The following is a 22,008-nucleotide window of genomic DNA, read 5'->3' on the forward strand; positions in this document are numbered from 1 at the left end:
TGTAATAAAATTCTTATATTTTCTTAAAATTATTATCGTATGTGTGCTTACCTTGGTAACAGATGCAAATACACCCCCTATTTTGTAGACGCTACAACTTTTGCGCAAACCAATCAATAAACATTCATTTTCTTTTCAAAATTGTTGCTCTATTTTTGTTTATAGCGCAAAAAATTAAAACCGCAGAGGTGATCAAATACCACCAAAAGAAAGCTCTATTTGTGGGAAAAAAGGACGCCAATTTTGTTTGGCACGACTGCGCAATTGTCAGTTAAAGCGACGCAGTGCCGAATCTCAAAAAGTGGCCTGGTCATTGACCAGCAAAATGGTCCGGGGCTCAAGTGGTTAAGTGCCCAGTGGGCAAATGGATAACCAATGGTTTATTTCTTAACCCAGCTGCTTTGTAAAAAAAAAAATTTTTGTTTTTGTGTAGAGATGTGACCATATCCTATGGAAAACACAACATCTCCTCTAGATGTGCACATTTTGCCATTTTTCATGAAAACAGAGAATAAATTGTTCATCTTCAGCACTGTCTACTTTTTCTTCATCTATTTATTTGGAATGTTGGTGAACATAATTATCATTACAGTGATATGTTTGGACCTCCATTTGCACACTCCAATGTATTTATTCCTCTGCAACTTGTCTGTTGTTGATGTTTGTTATATAACTGTTACCATTCCAAAACTTCTCTACATCTTACTTTCTGGAAATAATTCAGTGCCATTTACACAATGCTTTATACAAATGTATTTTATGTTTATAGCAGACAGTGCTGAGGACATCATTCTATTTGCAATGGGGTATGACCGATATGTCGCAATTTGTCACCCTTTACACTATCATCGTATACTTAATAAGAAAATCTGCATATTACTAATAATAGTTGTCTGGATTGGTGGAAGTCTAAATTCAACCTTTATTACAAGTTCAATATTAAAAATAATTTTCTGTTCCTCTGTTACCATTCACCAGTTTTTCTGTGATGCTAAAGCTCTCATCAACATTTCCTGCGGTGGCACCAAAGTATTTTACATCGTCTTTTATGCAGAGTGTTTATCATTTGGGCTCTGTCCAGTTATATGCAACTTGGTGTCCTATGTAAAAATTATCAGGGTCATACAAGGCATCAAATCTAAGGATGGCCGAAGAAAAGCCTTCTCCACCTGTTCATCACATCTCATTGTTATGGCCATCTTTTATGGATCTGCTCTATCTGTATACATGACCCCACCATTAGACCGCTATGACTTTCTTGAACAGATCTTAACCATGTTCTACACCACAGTGGTCCCCGTATTGAACCCTCTCATATACAGTCTACGAAACAATGAAGTGAAGAGTTCCTTGCAAAAATATTTGTTCTAAAACGTACAAGTAGTACTTATTGAATCAAATTATGCAGAGCTCTGTGAGAGCTGATTGGAGGGAAGGGACACACTTCCACCAGCACACAGGAACAGAGCTGAGGCTTTCAATCACAAGCTGTGTGTGTGAGCTCCCTCCTCTGTTGCCTTTTTTTTACCTCTTGGTGTCAGGAAAACTTTTCAGAAGCAACTCATATAGATAGCAGAGGAACAAGGCAGCAGACAGAAATGACACTTATTGCCCTGGATTGAGACAAGTATACATAGTTACATAGTTAGCCTGGTTGAAAAAGGATTGTCGAAAAAATCTGACTGACTTTTTCCATCGGATATTCCGATCGTGTGTAGCCCCAACAGAGTTTTTTCATTGGAAATTCCGATGAATTCCATAGGAGTTTAGATATAGAACACGTTCTATTTTTCTCAGATGGAATTCCGTCGTACACACGACGGAACACACGATCAGGCTTTTGCCCGGCCAAACTACATTGGAATTCCGTCGGAATTCCAATGTGGTTTGGCCGGGCAAAAGCCTGATCATGTGTACGTGGCATTAGAGTTAGAAACTTTCCTTCCTTTGCTTTATGTCAAAAAATTGGAGACAGCTGAAATATTGAGGATTTGTCCCCAAACAATTTTTGTACTGGAGTGTAGTTATAGATTTAATTTCAATCACTTAATCTCTTAAAGAAGCCATATAAATAATTTGAAATGGATAATGCTAATCGTTTTTGAACTATTCTGTTACCTGCTTTTCAATCACAGTTTTTTTAGTGTAAGACGAAGATCTACCACATTTGTAAAGATATTTTTTATAAAGGTATTTATTTATAAAACTTTCCTTAAAACTTTTTATTAAGTTTACAATAACTTGTTCATATGTCTGCACATAATGCATATGTTTATCATTTTCTAAAACAAAGTAATAAAAGAACTGTAACAGTGGCACATTATACCATTATAAATTATTGAAAATGTTTACTATAATTTTAAATAAGCTGACTTGTTGTTTACAATTTAATTATAGTTATAATTTTAATTACCAACACTTTCCATTAAATGCATTAGTCACATTTAATTTAGCTATACATTACTTAAAGGGGTGTTCCAGGCATTTTTTGTGTTTATTAAAAGTCAGCAGCTACAAAAAGTGTAGCTGCTGGCTTTTAATAAACACACACTCACCTGCTCCACGTTCCAGCGACGCGCCGGCCCGGGGCTCCGCTCCTCTCCCCCCCTCCCCGGCCGGTGTCCTCATCCTAAGTGTGGGCACCCGACTGTGATGGCTTTCGGCTTCACGGTTGGGCACCCACTGCGCATGCGTGAATGGCGCTGTCAATGGACAGGTGATCGCATGGGACCTGTCATGTGTCCCAGGCGATCGCCTACAGGGAGGGGCTGCAGTAAGGTGATTAAGCTATTCGCCTTACCAGCCCCTCGGCGGAAAGGAGGAAGTGGGACAGGAAGTCCCACTCCTCCTGAAGCCCCCACTGCCCCAATTTTGGGTGGAACTCTGCTTTAATATTTATACATCAAGGATAAATCATTCATTTTTACAATAAATAACCAAGTTACTGTAAGCTAATAATGTACATAAACTTTACCATAGTTATTGAGGAACTAAGGAATGAAAGAACTTAAAATGTGTAAAGTTTTTTAAGCCTTTAATATACATTTAACGGTTGACGACATTTAATTTTAATTCATGATTTAAAAATATATATATATTTTATTTGTGTTTTGAATTGTATTAATATTTTAGGAATTTTGGAGGGTGTTGTTTAAAAATGTTCTGTGTGATCCTGGGCATAGAAATTTAAATATCAAAATCACCATTGAGGCAGATGGAACAGATGGGAAGTAGAGATTAAATGAGACAACAGGAAGATTGCATCATCTTATCCCAACAGAGAGAGAAAGAGACACAACCTTGCTTATGTTTTCTATTTTCTTCTTAACTGCTTCTGGACCAGCCGCCACAGTTTTACTGCGGCAGGTTGGCTCCCCTGGGTGAAGCGGCGTTACCTTACGTTGCATCACCTTTTGGCCACTAGGAGGCGCACGCGCCCCGCCGGAGGCACACGCGCACGCCCGCGGCTTGCCACCAGAGATGATGCGAGTGCCTGGCGGGCACGATGACATTCGGGAACCCGCGATCGCTCATGACCAGCCGCAATATCTTTTGATCGTGTGTACGGGGCATTAAATGCTACTTCTTGAAAGCAGTACCCATAGCAATCAATTAGAATTTATCTAGTGCTTGTTTAACCTCAAAAGAAAAAAAAATCTGATTGACTATTATGGTTTATTATGTTATGTACTTAAAGCGGGGGTTCACCCAAAAAAATTTTTTTTAAATTGCATCTAGCAGAGCCAGCATACTAATGACATTACATTTCGGCAGGTTTTTTTTTTTTTTCTCGGTACATACCTTTATATCCTGATGTTGTCCAGGGCTTCCGGGTTCCGATGACTGCGTGACTGGGCATTCCTATCCTTCCGTTCGATGATTGACGTCTTGTGAAACAGGTGACCTGTCGCACAATGTGCGTCACCAGACGTCGGGTAAGAGCCGAGCTGCGAGTCGGCACTATACGTCGCCTGCGCAGTCAGCTTTACACGGCGGGCGCAGGCGCCGTATAGTGCCGACTCTTAGCTCGGGTATTTCCGGAAATCTGGTGAGGTGCGTGGTGCCACAGGTAATGTGCAACAGTCATCGGAACCCTGAGGCTGGGATAGGAACTCCCAGTCCCAGAGTTGTCAGAACGCGGAAGCCCTGGACAAAATCCGGATATAAAGGTAAGTACAGAGCAAAAAAAAAACCATCCCGAAATGAAATGTCCTTACTATTGTACTTTTAATGGAAAAAAATCGTTTTTAGGGTGAACCTCCACTTTAAAGTTACTGTAAACGATCACCTTATAAAACGAGCCATTCAGTTTAAAATATAAATTAAAGGCAAAAAAATTGTGTATAGATATCAAAACAACATAAATAGACTAAGAGTCCTTGGGATCATTGTATTGGTGTCATGTATGGTCGTCACCGGTTTTAATTTATATTGTGCTTGTTGATTTAATAAAATTCTCTATTTTTTTTTCATATTTTAATCGCAATTTTATTACCCTAGTTTATCTGTACCGCAATAGTCCTATTGGCCCACCCCCTCCTGGTTCTCTGGTTTGGGGACCTTAGACCCAATCTGTTTATATTAAAACAACATAAATACCCTTTTTCCCTTTTTTATAAGTGATCACATTCCCTCTGTTCTCAGCTGTATAGGCTGGGGGAGGAGAATCAGCAGGACACTGAGCTTCCCAGTGAATGTCTGAGCATATCATAGCTAGGGAACTGACCACAGTGTTCTCTCCTGCTTGGTGTGGTCAGTTTTATATAGAAAAGCAGAGGGACTCGCAGGAACACCAGGGATTTCACATAAAGGAAGCAATACAAAGAGGACAGGATGCTTTCTCATACAAGTACTGTACAGCAGTCTCAAATCGGGAATAAGAAATGTTGGGGGGACAAATGTTTTAAGGATTAATACCCAAGAATAAGAACTCTTTCCTCGTGAAATCCATAGAAATGTACAACTATACAATTTTGTTTATCATGTATTACTGCCTATACACTCATCAATGTAAACCTCCTTTGTCAGAGATATTAAAACACCAGCTGAAAATGTATTTATAAATTTGGTAAAGATAAACATACTAGATTTGTTGTGTAATCTCAAAATCAACAGGAATTTTTGGCACTTATTTTTATATTGGCACTTTTAAAACATGTATAATGTCTTATGCCGCATACACACGATCATTTTTCGGGTTGTAAAAAAACGACGTTTTTCAGCCTCTAGAAAAAACATTTTTTTTTTCAACTTCATCAATAAAACGACGTTGCCTACACACGATAGTGAAAAAAAATCAAATAGGAGTAGAACAGCTCCCAGGGAGGGGGGCCTCCCCACGAGCAAGGCAAGTGGGGGGGGAGCAAGAGGGCAAGGGGAGAGAGTCCAGCTGCATCACAGGTCCCAGGGTGGGAAGAAAGACCCTCAGCCTTAAGCGGCCATGGGTGGGTCACCATTACCACTCCACATATTCTAGCTACGCTAGGGGGGTCAGTGTTCTTGTACTTAAGTCACTCCCTTTCAAACGCATTGATTTAGTTCTTGATCCTGATGGTAGGTTTGTGCTGGTTCATGCTTTGATTTACAATCTCCCGTGGGTGCTGGTGGGCTTGTATCTGCCGCCTCCTGCCTCCCCTCCCTGAGGGTTCTGGGCGCGCTCTCGGCCAAGTTGGCGCAGTTCCCCTGTGATAATGTGGTCCTGATGGGTGACTTCAACCTGGTCCCGGACACTGGTATGGACAGGTGCACCTCGTCGGGAACTACCCGCCAGGGACTGGCGGATTGGGCGGACACGTATGACCTCACAGACGTCTGGCAGTGGAGACACCCGACATCTCGGGCCTTCACCTGCCATTCGGCCACTCATAGGTCTTTCTCCCGAATTGATCTGGCCTACGTGGGGGCGCCTGTCCTGCCCAGGGTTCGGGACATTACCATTCTACCCCGGGGGATCTCGGACCATGCCCCCTTGTTCTTGTCTTGCCTTGCTCGTGGGGAGGCCCCCCTCCCTGGGAGCTGTTCTACTCCTATTTGATTTTGATTCTGCGTTGAGAGGTTCTGACACTGTTCTTCAAGCACTGCGCCCCCGGGGCTCTGGGTGATCCACATGACTTATCCTGCTATGGATACTCAGGTTTTGCTGACTATTTTGTTATACAAGGGCTGGTAGCCACTTGTTCATTGCCCTCATTTCTGGCCTGAGGGCTGGGGTTTGTTTTGAGATGCAAGCCCTCTTCCGTGTTTGGGGGGGTGGGGTTGGGTGGCCCTGTTGGCGCCCTGTAACAATTGTTTGTTACATGTTACATGACAGTACTGCTTATGATTTTTTTGATTGCATTGATGGTGGGCTGTGGCTCTTCCTCTGGTCGTGTTTCGGCTATGGGGAACGGTTCATGGCTCCAGCACTTTATTGCTCCTTATGGTATTTCCCTCACAGGTTTACATGGCTACTCTTGATGTCCTCTCCTGGAACACACGAGGCTTAAATTCCCCTATTAAGAGATCCTTCGTGTTTCAGTTTATCAAAAAATACAGCCCTCATGTATGTGTGTTGCAGGAGACGCATCTGGTGGGAAGAAAGACCCTCAGCCTTAAGCGGCCATGGGTGGGTCACCATTACCACTCCACATATTCTAGCTACGCTAGGGGGGTCAGTGTTCTTGTACTTAAGTCACTCCCTTTCAAACGCATTGATTTAGTTCTTGACCCTGATGTTAGGTTTGTGCTGGTTCATGCTTTGATTTACAATCTCCCGTGGGTGCTGGTGGGCTTGTATCTGCCGCCTCCTGCCTCCCCTCCCTGAGGGTTCTGGGCGCGCTCTGGGCCAAGTTGGCGCTGTTCCCCTGTGATAATGTGGTCCTGATGGGTGACTTCAACCTGGTCCCGGACACTGGTATGGACAGGTGCACCTCGTCGGGAACTACCCGCCAGGGACTGGCGGATTGGGCGGACACGTATGACCTCACGGACGTCTGGCAGTGGAGACACCCGACATCTCGGGCCTTCACCTGCCATTCGGCCACTCATAGGTCTTTCTCCCGAATTGATCTGGCCTACGTGGGGGCGCCTGTCCTGCCCAGGGTTCGGGACATTACCATTCTACCCCGGGGGATCTCGGACCATGCCCCCTTGTTCCTGTCCCTGACTTTGACGACGGACCCGAACAGCACCCTATGGAGACTTTCCAGGTTCTGGGTCTCGGACCCCGGAGGTGGAGCCCAGGTTTCATGACACATTACAGTCTTACTGGAAGGACAACCCGGGTACGGCTGCAAAGACCACGGTGTGGGATGCCTTCAAGGCCTCCTCCCTTGGGCACTACCAGTCGATAATAGCGGGGGTGAGGAGGGAGTGCAGGGCTGAACTCACTGGTGTGGAGGGGAAGGTGGTCAAGCAGGAAGCTCTGTATGTTAGTACCTGTGACCCTCAGCACTACTCCCGCCTCCAATCCTTGACACAGCAGGCTGTCATTTTGCGGACGGCCTTGACGCGGAAGAAGCTGCTTCATCAATCAAAGCGCATTTTTGAGCAGGGGGAGCGGACAGGGAGACTCCTTGCCTGGTTATCTAGGGAACAGTCGGGTGTGACCGCCATTGCATGGATCAGGGACCGGGATGGGGCCCTTCACTTGACTCCACTGGAGATTAACCAATGTTTTGCTACTTACTATCAGCATCTACATAGCTCCAGGGTGGCTTACGAGTCGGCAGACTTGGGGACATACCTTGAGGCGGTGAATGTCCCTGTCCTCACTCCCTCCTCTGTGCGTAAGTTAGATGCCCCTATTAGACTGGAGTAGATTCAGGCTGCCCTGAAAATGATGCAGGGGGCAAGACTCCAGGGCCAGATGGCTTCCCGGTCAAGTTTTATAAAACATATGTGGAGGAACTGGGCCCTAGGTTACAATCGCTCTTCTCTCAAGCTTCGGAATCCGGGGCTCTCCCGGACTTGATGTGCGAGGCAGTGATCGTGGTCATCCCCTAGTCCGGTAAAGATCCCACCCTTTGCTCATCATACCACCCCATATCCCTCCTCAACGTTGACGCTAAAGTCTTTGTGAAGGTCCTCGCTAACAGGTTGAATACGGTCATCACGGCCTCGGTCCACCCAGACCAGACGGGTTTATGCCGGGTTGCGGTACGGACATCAACCTTCGTCGCTTGCATACCCATCTGGCAGTTGCCGATCCCGACGACCCCGGGGTGGTGGCCTCACTCGACGCCGAGAAGGCTTTCGACTCGGTCGATTGGGGCTACCTGTGGACGGTTCTGCCCCGGTTCGGTTTCGGTCCCGATTTCTGTCCTGGATACGAATGCTATATGCTCGCCCCAGGGCACGTATCCACACCAACGGGACCCTGTCGGCCTCCTTCTCCCTTGAGAGGGGGACCAGACAGGGCTGTCCGCTGTCACCGGCACTGTTTTCCCTGGCATTGGTACCGTTGGCTGCACATGTTCGACGCGAAGGGTCCTTTGAAAGAAAAGCTGTCATTCTACGCGGACGACACCCTGCTGTACTTTGCAGATGCTTCTGCCTCCCTTCGCAATGCATTGACGCACTTTGAGACATTCGGCCGGTTTTCGGGTATACGTATCAATTGGGATAAGTTGGTGCTGTTCCCACTCCATCCGTCGCTGATCCGAACAGACTCTCATACCCCCCTGTGTTGGGTGGAGGAATTCACCTACCTGGGGGTGAGGGTTGGTCTCGAGTTGGGGAACTACAATGTCCTACCAGTGCTGGATCATCTGACCAAGCGATGTGCGATGTGGTGTAACCTACCCCTCTCACCTGTGGGACGTGGGAATCTTATTAAGATGGTATTCCTCCCCAAGTTGCTGTATTTTTTTCGTCAGACCCCTGACCCTATTCCGAAGACCTTTTTCCAGAAGCTTGACAGCATAGTGACAGCCTTTGTATGGGCGGGAAGCCCACCCCGGGTGGCTAGGCGCATCCTTTACCTTCCCCTGTCGGGGGGTGGGTTGGCCCTCCCGAACTTCCTTGCTTACTATTGGGTGGCAGTCCTTGTGACGGTTCGGTGGTGGCTTTCTCAACCGCGGCAGAACCCGGCGGTCACGCTGGAGGCTGCCATCCTAGGCTCCTACGCTGCCCTGTATAACTTGGTATTTCGGGGGTGCAGGGCACATCCTTCCATTCTGAAGCCCATGACAACTGTTATTCAGGTGTGGGCTGCCTCAAGGGCGAGACTTGTCAAGCCTAACACCGTCTCCCCACATACCCCACTCTGGGGGAACCCTCTTCTCCCCCACCTGAATACAATCCCTGACCCGGTGGTGTGGGCTCGGCGGGGCATCTTTACCCTCCGGCATGTAATGCCGGGTGGTGCGGTAATATCCTTTCAGGAGCTGAGCTGGACCTATCATGTCGCGTTCTCCCTCCGTTTCAGATACATGCAGATGTGACATGCCCTTATGGCCCAGTTTCCGGATACAGTGACGCTTGAATCGGATTCGATCGAGCGTCTCCTGATTTCAGGTGTTATGGGGAAACCCCTCTCGTCCCTTTATCTACGACTCACGTTGGCATATGACACCGACACTGCAGGGGGTCCTGTCCAAATGGAGTACTGATATCCCGGACCTAGACGAGGAGGTTTGGGAGGACTGTGTCTCTTCCTACCTTCCGTCCATGATCGCCTCTAGGGATCGCTTTATACAATTCTTGCACAGAGCCTACTATACCCCGCAGAGGCTGGCTAAGATATATCCCTCCAGGAGCCCGTTGTGCACTAGATGTTCCGTGGCACTGGGATCGTTTTTTGACATGGTGTGGTCTTGTCCCAGGCTGGGTCCCTACTGGCGGGAGGTGGCGGAGACACTCTCGGATCGCTGCCGGGTGGAGTTGCCGCTGGATCCGAGACTGTTCCTTGTCAGTTACTTGGGTGACGTTGGGGGGGGTAAGGTATACCAAACTTTGCATCACCTTCGCACTGTTCTATGCTAGAAGGGAGATCTTGCTCCGATGGCGGGGACCTGACCTCCCCACTAAGTCCTCTTGGCTGGGGACGATTAATAGAGGGCTGCCACTATATAGGATAACGTACGAGAGCAGGAACTGTCCGGGAAAATTTGATAAAATCTGGTCGAGCTGGATTGACTCATCTGGCTGAACCCCTGTCTTTCGTTTCATGATGTGAGCTGTGGGTTGTGGTTGCCCCTGCGGGGTGGCCCTGGTCACTCTCCCCCCCCCGTTTTTTTTCTTCCCCCCTCTCCCTCCCCTCCTCCCCCCCTTTTGTTTGCCGCTTGTCCCCCCCTCCCGCCTTGCATCCTTCTGTCACCCCTCCTGCTCTACCCCCTTGCCCCCACCGATTGAGGGCTGGGGGTGATGTTGCAGGGGGGACATTTGTATGGTACCTGCCTAGAGTTCTCCCCCCCTGAATGGCGACTGTTTCATTATGGTTTTGTTCCCACTCTATGTATCGCCCGGTTGATATCCCATCATTACTGTATGGATTTTTGATGTATACTTGTGAAATTATGCAATCATCTTGACTCTTGTACTGTCATTGGTTTATGTGTATGTTTTGTCTTCAAAAAAAATAAACTTTTACTGTAAAAAAAATAAAAAAGTTTTGGTTAGTCATACAGTATATCAGGAGATTAGAAGTTTATTCAAGTTTTAAGTAAAGATAATTGTGATGCAATAGTTTTGTCCCTAAAGGTTTCTCTTTGTTTTAGCTTTAGTAGGATAACTCTTTGAACAATATTCCCAATATACAACAATAAGAAAGTAAAAAAAAAATGTTGGAGAAAAGTTCTTTAGTTAGTAAAGTTTTAAGTAAAGATGAATGTGATGTTGAAGTTTTGTCCCGGGAGGTTTCTCTTTGTTCTCAGCACTGAGCAGATTATAAAACACGGCCTTTCTTAGTGGTTGACTTGTAAGAAGATCTAAAGCCAGACGTATTGCTGCACACACAGGTAGGAGAGGTCACATTTATTATATTATAGTATGTACTCATTATGTGTCCGGGTATTGGGTTGTATTCTCTTTGCTGGGTTGTCAGTCCGCCCGTATTTCCAATATCAATAGAGGATACGTTTTTTCTTTTCCATAATTTTTTTTATTGCAAATAAAAAAGTACGGTAATACAATAAGAGCCAAGCCTTATGAATAGAGAAAGCACAGTCCATACACAAATGATTACAGCATAGCGGTATCCAAAGAAATAGGACCAACAAGAACTTGAAGTAGGGTGACCAGACATCCCCGGTTTGAGGAAACTGCCCCCGGAGTCTGTACCCAGTTTTTCCCCCGGATTGGATTTGAACAGGGGCTGGGGCAATTTCAAGAACAGTCAGTGCAGAATTAATAAAAAAAAACTGAATTACACCCCCCCGCTCCGCTGCTCTTACTAGCTTAGGGAGGTGTATTTTTTTCCATTATCTGTGCCCCTCTCTGATGATCATGTGCTGGTCGTAGCTGAGGGAATATTTCTTCAGTTTCGAGTGCATGCCTATTCAGCTCCGCTCGCCTGTTCTTCTGCCTTGGCTCAAGTCCCGGGGAGCCGCCTGACTGCTTATCTCCTTGCCTTCCCTGGCAGAATGATCTTCCTCCACTCCCCACCCAGTAGTAGCCGGGGTCCGGAGAGTAATACCTTGTACACACAATCGGAATTCCGATGGAAAATGTCCAACTGTCTTTTTCCATTAGAGATTGCTACCGTGTGTAGCCCCATCAGAGTTTTTTCATCAGAAATTCAGAGGAACTCCGTTGAAGTTTAGATATAGAACATGTTCTATTTTTCTCCGATGGAATTACATCGGAATTCCGATGTGATTTGGCCAGGCAAAAGCCCGATCGTGTGTACGCGGCATTAGAATTGACAGGCTGTGAGACGGGCGGCGGCGGTGGGCAGAGATTCGCTGATTTCCGCCATTACTAGTAAAAAAAAATATGTCCCCGAATTTCATTTAAAAAATCTGGTCACCTTAACTTGAGGATACAATTTTTTTTCTACTAAAAGATGTGACCATGCTAACTGGTAGACACCTTATTGTGGCAAAATGTGGCAACAATGGAGTCCTCCCTTGTTGCCACATTTTATACAAAGCGCTTGAATATCATCATAAATGTAAGTGTTCTGACTTCATTAAACTTTTGATATGTAATACAGAGTTACGCTATGTGGCCGTTTTTTCTTCTATTATATGACATAACCCTTCCACATCCATTTGGGATTCCCTGGACCATCACTTTTTATGAGATAGCCCTCTAGGAAGTCACCCTTCTCTGAGATTCTCTCCATCCTGCTGGTGTTTTGTCATCCCTGGCACAGCATCCTGAAGCCCATAGGATCGCCCAAATTACATGGTGGTTCTACCACGCAAGCCTATTTGACCCTTTGAACGCAGGTTCTCTAGTGTTCAAACATTCTGGTAAGCTTTTTACCTGTAGGGGTGGTTCTCTTCACTTCATCACTTCTTTACTTGCACAGATCTGCATGGTTTGAAGTCGTCACCATATTTTGAACTTTGTCAACACCGAAGTTTGGCCACTTTAAGGACAGACAGTCTTTTGCATTTTTGCACCTGTTTTAAATTCCCTGCATATAGACATTCATAGTGTGCTTATGGGGACATTTTTATTCACATTGTTCACTATCATCATTTGAGCACTTTATTTATCAAGTCTTTACGTATTTATTTATTCAAGTTTTTACGTATTTATTCATTTATTCATTTATATATTCAGATTAGCGCTACACTTTTTTTGTTTCCACATTGTTGCAATTTGTCTATTTGGTGTGTTAGCAGCTTATCCTTAAGGCAGGGCGGAATTATTCTGTATACCATTCAAATATAGTGCAATAAGCTTGCATTAATGGTGTGGTGAGCAGTGCTGTAACAAAAACAACATAAAAAAAGAAAAATCGTATTCACCATACTCTATGAACAGATCCAAATCTAACTGGCAATGTAAAGATCAGAGATTTTTTTTCTTCACAGTCTACATTTCACAAAGGCAGAAGCAGGGTCACAGGAACAAGCCGGGTCGACTTTTATTTATTTTTACTAGGTTTAGCAAGATAATTTCCTAATTTTTACACAGTTGTAGACTTCAGACAGTTCAATAATTAAATACATGAAAAAAAAGGCACAAATAAATTTAAAATAGTATTCCACCAAAAACTGAAAAATGTTCATTTAAACCTAAATACACTGTGCAATGCATTCTTAATTATAGTGTAGTGAACAGCGCTGTAAAAGAAATACACCATTTTATGCTATACTTAATGAATGCAAATGTAGATTATGAAAAAAAGCTACATAAAAAAGGTATCAGGAAGTCTTTCTACTGCCTGCCTCAGTTGACTGGATCCACGTCGCTGTTCAGATGCTCCGGGCCAGCATGGTCCCGGAACCAGGAACACCATGTGGCACGCACGCCCCGGCCAGGTAGGCCATAACGCTGGGGTGCCGTGATGTGGCCCACACTGGACGAAGAAGACCCAGAACTAATGGCCTCTGTCTCATAAATACCTCTCCCCACCATGCACAGCGAGGTCAAACCCTCCTGATTGGCTGCTGAGAAAGAGCACCCAAACCTTGACTCCACTGCTGCCACCTGCAGCACTGGGGCTGGAAGAACACCCCAGTGTAGCAGAATAAGCCCACAGCACAGCCAAGCTGAGACAGAGACCCTGCTTTGCACTTAACTATCTGGATCAGAGCCTAACTACACTCTGATCTACCCTTAAATTTAACTAGCACCGGTATTATAAAGTACACAGGCGCTACACAACATTATTTGTAAAAGTTTGTCATACCCACCGCTGTTATGCAAGCTGAAGCCTAGCTGCATTTACCAAAAATAAAGCATCAACTTAGCTGAATTATCCTATAAAAAAAGTTCACAATACATAACAATCTAAAAAAGAAAAAGAACAAAAGCTCATTAAAGAGTTTTGGTTAGTTATATACCAGGGGGGTTTGACGTTTAGTTACATTTTAAGGTAAAGGATAATAGTCTTGTCCCTGAAGGTTTCTCTTTGTTCTTAGCACTGAGCAGATTATAAAACACGGCCTTTTCTTAGTGTTTGACTCGTGAGAAGATCTATAGTCGGGCGAATTGCCGAACAGGTAGGAGATGGCAGATGTATAATATTATACATCTATATTTATACATATATACACAATCCAAAGCAAGTTCCTATATTGATAATGTCAGTACACAGACAACATTACCAAAGATAAATATATCATTTTTTGTGTAAATATTAGCACATTTTCCATGCACCAATTCATCAATGCTTGATTAGAAATGGTTCTAAAAAAAAATCCAACTATAACACTCCCGAATCTATTAAAAACCCTCAAATTGTATGGAGATGTAGCTAATTTCAAAATCAATCCTTTAAAATCAGAAATCCTTAATATTAGCGTGAGTTCACAGGACGTACGGAGATACAAGCAAGAGTTTCCATTTATTTGGAGAGATACCGAGATAAAATATTTGGGAGTTAATATAACATCATCCCCTGACCTAATCTACTCACAGAATTATATACCATTATTAAATGATATTAAAAAAGATTTAAAGAGAATTGCATTGAGACAAAGATCCCTACTAGGGAGAATAAATTGTTTTAAAATGTTTACTCTCCCTAAAATATTATATATAATTCAAATGTTACCAATCGCACTACCGGGTGCTTACTTTAAAATACTAAAACAGTTATTAAATAGGTTTATATGGCGGAACAAAAAAATGCGCATAAGTATGGAGGTGTTAATTAGAGATAAGGAACATGGTGGTTTGGGGGTACCTGATATTTACACATATTATATGGCCATTCACATGGCACGGGTGGTTGATTGGGTCAGAGATAACAAAGAGAAAAGATGGGTGAGATTAGAAAGTTGTTCAAATAAGTCACTGTTAGGAAAAGAGATTTGGATACCGCCACATTTTAGACAAATAAATCCGCACATGCACAAAATCACATTGGCATCCATGTCTACATGGGATAGGGCACATAAAAAACATAGATGGGGTTATAACTCCCCACTAATCCCTTTATTTGACACAAATTTTTTTGTACCAGGGAAAATGGACCTGTTTGGTAACTGGATTAAAAAAACAGATGCACAATTAAAAGACATATTAAAAGACGGCAAAATTCTTACCTACCAGGAACTAAGTAAAAAAAAGAACTGTTTGAGTTGAATAGGTGGCGATACTTGCAGCTGACGCATTTTGTAGATTCCTTCCCCTCCCCCCTGAGGTCAGATAGATACTTGCTCCCTTTGGAGCGTCTGTGTTTAGCACCAAAGGGAAGGGGCGCGATCTCCGCAATTTATAAAATACTGATGGGATTGAAAGACTCCGGTTTTCCTCCTTATATTAATAAATGGGAAGAGGAATTGGGAACGGGTAAAACCGAGACAGAGGTTAGGAAAATATTAAAAAAGACGCATACGACTTCACTTAATTGTGCATTGATCGAAATGAACTTTAAGTGTTTAGCACGATGGTATATAACCCCGGCCATAGCACACCGCTATCAGGACGACACCTCCAAATATTGTTGGAGGGGCTGTCTTGAGGTGGGCACTATGTCACATATATGGTGGACCTGCCCAAAAATTAAAACATACTGGAATAATGTATTACTAATAATTGAGGAGATAACCGGAATTAAAATTCCTCCTGACCCATGGGTCTGCCTGTTTCATGGGACAGAAATGTCAACTAAACAGTACATGAGAACCTTACTTCCCCATGTACTAGATGCAGCAAAGAGTCTGATCCCCAAACAATGGAAGGATCCTATGAGCCCGACAGAGAAGAGCTGGTTTTGCAGAATTAATGATATATATTATGCTGAACAGCTCAGGTACATGGGAGAGGAGGGAGAAGGCGGATTTAAACAAAAATGGCAGGATTGGGTTAATTTTAAACTTGGACCAAGGTATATAGATAGGATGATATAGTGTAGGAAGGTGAACGGGCAAAGAGTGATTCAATAGGAGACAGAATTCCGGAGATAGGGGAGGGTGGGAAGGAGGGGATAAGGGTTGGGGTTGGCTTGAGGGAGGGGCGAGGGTTTGTTCGGCTAGGGGAAACTAATGTATCTATTTATGTATTTAAGTATTTTTTTTTCATTTCTCTCCTTTCGTATATTTATCGACACATATCTAAAAAAGCACTTTTGCAATAACAAAAAAAAAAAAAAAAAATAACAAAAAAAAAAAAAAAAAAGAAATGGTTCTAAAATGTACACTATTTCCACAGTGGCGTAATTACGTAAAATAAGGTAAACAGCGAGGAGCAGCACTGCAGGAAGGAGAGGAGAGTTGGATGTGTATAGATGGCCAGTGCACCACTATCATGCAGCAAGTGAATGAATTGTCATGGTGTAAAAATCATTAAAAAAAGTGGAACAATTACTGTATGCACACTTTTCTACATACATGAATAATTTTTTATTTCCTATATGTCAGAATATTAGGTCATATTTTCTATGCTGGGCTGTTAGGGCCAGATTCACAAAAGGGATACGACGGCGTATCTACTGATACGCCGTCGTATCCCTGTTTCTATCTTTGGAACTGATCCACAGAATCAGTTTCACATAGATAGACAGAAGATCCGACATGTGTAAGGGACTTACACTGTCGGATCTTAGGATGCAGTACCGCAGCCGCCGCTGGGGGCATTTCTCGTCGAAATGCCGCTTTGGGTATGCAAATTAGCACTTACGGAGATCCACAAAGCTTTTACGCTTTGTTTTTTCTCCGTAAGTATTAGTTTGCAAACGCAATATTAGGGCTACTTTTACAAGGCCTAAACTGTTTAGGCCTTGTAAAAGTAGACCCTTCTATCCCGCGTTGCCGTCTTTTTTTTTCCAAATTCTTTTTTTTCCCGCCGCAACTCGTATTTTTTTTTTTACGCCCGTTGCGATTCTCAAAACTCGGCGCAATGTAAAACCGCGCAAAGCACGTCTGGAAAATGACGTCGTGAGCATGCGCAGTACGGCCGGCGCGGGAGTGCACCTAATTTAAATGGGACTCGCCCCATTAAATTAGGAACGCCTTGCGCCGGCCGGATTTAAGTTACACAGCTGAAAATTTCTAGGTAAGTGCTTTGTGGATCGGGCACTTAGGTAGAAATTTTTCGGCGGTGTAACTTAAATTGAAAAAGTTACGTTGCGCCGGGTTTTTGTGTCTGGCCCTTAGTTCCCAAATTTTCAGCAGGAATGTCTTATACTGATCCAGACTGGGGCTAAACTACTGAAAGATTTAACAACTTAGACATTATGTACATTGGGTGTTTAGCTGCTTTCCCAGCCTCTGTCCCCTGCATACTCCCCTAAAAGATCATACAACTAGGGGCACTGTCCAGCCATAGCAGCTGTCAGCCTTTCATAGACTTAGACAAGCTGCTGGCAGTGGGGATGGAAGGGACACTTGTATCCTCCCCGGCACCTAATTGTCAGAGCCCTGAGGCTAAATGCCCAGCGTACATAGGGCCTTAGACTTACTGCACATGTGCATCAAAAAACATGTGTCCAGATGCATTTGGAGCAGATTTCTACATGTATCTGGAATCATGTAATGCTTTTCTATGGCTGAATGCACTAGGGTTGCCACTTTTTCTTCAAGCCAAAGCCAAAGTGGCACAAAGCAATTTATTTTCTTTTTTTTTCTCTCTATGTCAAATCTTTCCTCTCTATGTAAAATAATCTTGGACTAATAGAGTTAAGGTTAGGCACATTCGACCACAGGTTCGATAGACACAGATTGCTATTGTTGAATCTCCTATCTATCGAACTGTTGTAGCAACGAAAATGCATTCAAACGAAAACCAATGCACATGTCTAATAACAATGATTGTGATTTTACTGGAGACCTCCTTCTGTAAATATTAGATGCCTAGGCTGCTATGCTCTTCTGATGTCCCATCATAAAGTATGGCCATGATGCTTTGAGTGGGCGGCCAAAAAAATATCATACTTTGTGTTCATCAGGCATTACTGCTGCCCAGAGGCGTATCTAGTGAAAATAGCGCCTATGGCGAGCACAGAAACTGCGCCCCTGTCGAAACATTTGAAACCCATTTTTCAGATAACCTTAACAAAAAAAACAGCTAACAAAACTAGTGATAATTATCATCCCTTGGGTAGTGACATATCCTCTTTATGGATAAATCTGGAGTTTATTAGACCCCTGATCCCTCCTCTGCCCTCCAAGGCCAGGTAAATGCAGAACCAATACTGGAAGTTATGGAATCTTCATCACTTAAGACCTCAGTTTTCACAGAGCAGAGGAAGAAACTGATGCTCCTCCTTCTTCTTTGTGCGCTGCCAATCTGACCAGAAGGAATGGGAGAGCCTGGGAGAACAGGGGAGGGCTGTGGCTGAACGCAGTAGGGATAGCGCTGCCATTGTCCATTAGCAAAGGTGCTGGAAAGGAGATCCTGCCTATTCTCGGGAGGAGGAAAGAAGAGACCCTCAGACCCTGGTAAGTGCCTTGCTGCCCAGCCACTCAACAGCGCCCCCTTCATATGGTGCCCATGGCAATTGCCATGGCTGCCATACCCTAGATACGCCACTGCTGCTGCCAAGTATGACCCATTCAAGTAAATGTCACCATTGGGCAACCTTTCCTACTGCATGTAGTTGTGGAGTGATATGTCACCTCTGAGCTGCCTGTCAACTGCCCACCATGGGCATTGAGGGCACCAATCGTAAACGAGACAGCATTAATATTTTATTTATGTTTTTCAATACAGGTTCCCTTCAACGTCCCCCCCCCCCCACACACACACACACACACCATCACCCTTGACCCATGTATCCTTGATTTTTACATTTCTCATTGTGATGAGATAAAAAAAATAAACATTGTCAAGTTGTATTTAATTTTTAACTGTGTTCTGATTTTAATTAAAAACATACATTTGTATATTGGTATTCATATTTTAAAGCTATATAATGCTTAATGTAAATTATATTTTGGATCAGGTCGTATGCCTCTTTAATCAACCCCCTGCAATGAGATTAATATATAAATATGTAATTGCAAGTGTAAAGTAGGGCCAGCATTACAGGGACTGAAGCTCCCCTTAAAATGTAAAGATTTAGGGGCAGATCCACAAAGATCTGCACCAGCGCAGCGTATCTGAGATACACTACGCCGCTGTAACTTACTTGGCTTTGGTTTGAATCCTCAACGAATTTGCGCTGTAAGTTACGGCGGCGTAGTGTATCTCTCGCGGCGTAAGGGCGCGGAATTCAAATGCGGCGGGTAGGGGGCGTGTTTCATTTAAATGAAGCGCGTCCCCGCGCCGAACGAACGGCGCATGCGACGTCCCTAAAATTTCCCACCGTGCATTGCGCTAAATGACGTCGCAAGGACGTCATTGGTTTTGACGTGAACATAAATGGCGTCCAGCCCCATTCACGGACGACTTACGCAAACAACGTAAAAAAAAAAAAAAATTAGACGCGGGAACGACGGCCATACTTAACATTGAGTACGCCACCATATAGCAGCTTTAACTATACGCTGGAAAAAGCCGAACGGAAACGACGTAAAAGAATGCGACGGCCGCTCGTACGTTCGTGGATCGTCGGAAATAGCTAATTTGCATACTCGCCGCAGAATACGACGGAAACGCCACCCATCGGCCGCCGGAAAATTGCATCTTAGATCCGACGGCGTACTAAGGCGTACGCCTGTCGGATCTAACACAGATGCCATCTTATCTTGTTTGGTGGATACCAAAACAAAGATACGACGCGCAAAATTTGAGATTACGCGGCGTACGGCGCAATTTCTTTGAGGATCTGCCCCTTACTCTTCCATGCATTTCAGCTAGCACCGGATACATTATTTATTTTCTTTCTTTTTTTTTTTTTGCCTCACACAATGGCTGTTAAAATATGACAGCAAGTGATTCTACTAATGTGCACGATAAGTTACCAAAAGAAATAGGAATTATTTTATTTATTTTATAATTATTATTTTGGTTTGCAGGATTTATGGATTAAGAATGCAATTTCAAGATCCTAAACAGGAAATTACTTTTCACATGCACAAGTATTAAGAAATAAGTATTAAAAAATATACATATTTTTTTAAATATGTAAATTACTATATTGCTAATATAATTAATGGTGTGTTTTTATTTATAAGTGTGCCCAAGTCCTATGGAAAACACAACATATCTTCTAGATGTGCAAATTTTGCCATTTTTCATGAAAACTGACCACAAATTGACTATCTTTGGCTCTGTCTACTTTTTCTTCATCTATTTAATTGGAATGCTGATGAATGTAGTTATAATTGCAGTGATATGTTTGGACCTCCATTTGCACACCCCAATGTATTTATTTCTCTGCAACTTGTCTGTTGTTGATATTTCTTACACAACTGTTATCATTCCAAAACTCTTACACATGTTACTTTCTGGTAATAATCAAATGCCATTTACACAATGCTTTATCCAAATGTATTTTTTCTTAATGTTGGACAGTGCTGAGGTCACTGTTCTACTTATAATGGCGTATGACCGATATGTCGCAATTTGTCACCCTTTAAACTATTATCGAATACTTAACAAGAAAATATGCTTCTTATTAATGATGGTCATCTGGATTGGTGGAAGTGTAAATTCATCTTTACTTACAAGTTCCATCTTAAAAGTATTCTTCTGTTCTTCTGTTACTATTCACCAGTTTTTCTGTGATGCTAAAGCTCTCATCAACATTTCCTGCGGAGGTACTGAAGTGTTTTACATTCTCATGTATACAGACTTATTGATATTTGGGCTCTTGCCAATTGTGTGCAACTCAATGTCGTATGTAAAAATTATCAGGGTCATATTACATATTAAAACTAAGGATGGCCGAAGTAAAGCCTTCTCCACCTGTTCATCCCACCTCGCTGTTATGGCCATCTACTATGGATCTGCTTTATCTGTATACATGACCCCACCATCAAATCACTATGACTTACTTGAACAGATCTTAACCATGTTCTACACCACAGTGGTCCCCATGTTGAACCCTCTCATATACAGCCTAAGAAACAAAGAAGTAAAGAGTTCTTTGCGGAAACTGGTGCTGTAGCACTTAAAAGTTGGAATGAGATTTGTGTTTGCAACTACCATGGACCTACAGAAAGTTCTGCATTGTCAAGATTCAAGGACCTGAAGAACTTATATGGGAATTCACCAGACCAAACTTTTATGACAATAATCCACTGCCTGATCTGAATGCCCTGTAGGTAGAAGAATGTTGTGTATTTTGGGGAATTGGGGGACAAAGGGAGGACGTTTTTAACCTTTTCTCTTGTTCAATATTTTTATTGGGGTTTTTCATTGAAAAATACAAAGTAACAGAATACATAGAACATAGAACCCGTCAGGAGGGACAGATCAACAAATCATAGGTGAAGTGCAATAAGTGAATATAGTACAGCAGGGAGAAATAAGCTTCTAAAAGGCCTACGTTTCACAATTGACCCGGGCCAGAAGAAGTGTAGTCACCCTCCTGAGTATAAGGGTATACCTGAGACTCGAGATGATTGGAGGGGTCCTCCTTGTCCCTGGTCCGGCAGACTCCGGGGTTCTCATACAGGCCACCCCAAAGGGATCACGCTGTGGCCCGTACAATCTCCCCACTGCCCCCCCCATCCATATCCATCTGGAGTGTGAGTTACTCTGTTAGAAGTTTTACCCAGGGTGTTGTTGGTGGTGGATGGTATGTTAGGCCTAGGCAAGTTTCCTAGTGATGTTCTCACAACCTAAAAGTTTTTAAACCCTTTTTAATCCTTTCTTACCTCCTAATTCTGCTCATGTCCTGCAGTTTCTTACAGCCTGTCCCTATCAACATGCACTACAGTGATAATTTTTTCACAGGGCATACGGTATTTCCTAATTGTTTTCTCACAGGCCTTTTTGACTTTCTGTGAAAATGAAAGGTCTGCTTTAGTTAAAGTCCTCCTTCCCCTAAACGCAAAGCCAATTTCTAAAATAAAGCTG

At 43.4% G+C, this 22,008-nt stretch overlaps 2 protein-coding genes across 2 annotated transcripts; both read left to right on the forward strand.

Annotated features, from left to right (window-relative positions):
- The first annotated feature begins 450 nt into the window (after positions 1-450).
- On the forward strand, positions 451-1,371 carry LOC120944369 (olfactory receptor 1G1-like). Its single transcript, XM_040358423.1, has one exon. The coding sequence runs from the start codon at positions 451-453 to the stop codon at positions 1,369-1,371; it is 921 nt and encodes a 306-aa protein (XP_040214357.1).
- An 18,802-nt stretch (positions 1,372-20,173) lies between these two features.
- Positions 20,174-21,114, forward strand: LOC120944370 (olfactory receptor 2T5-like). Its single transcript, XM_040358425.1, has one exon. The coding sequence runs from the start codon at positions 20,174-20,176 to the stop codon at positions 21,092-21,094; it is 921 nt and encodes a 306-aa protein (XP_040214359.1). The 3' UTR covers positions 21,095-21,114.
- The last annotated feature ends 894 nt before the right edge of the window (positions 21,115-22,008 follow it).

This window comes from Rana temporaria, chromosome 6 (assembly GCF_905171775.1).
Source record: "Rana temporaria chromosome 6, aRanTem1.1, whole genome shotgun sequence".
Taxonomy (NCBI): Eukaryota; Metazoa; Chordata; class Amphibia; order Anura; family Ranidae; genus Rana; species Rana temporaria.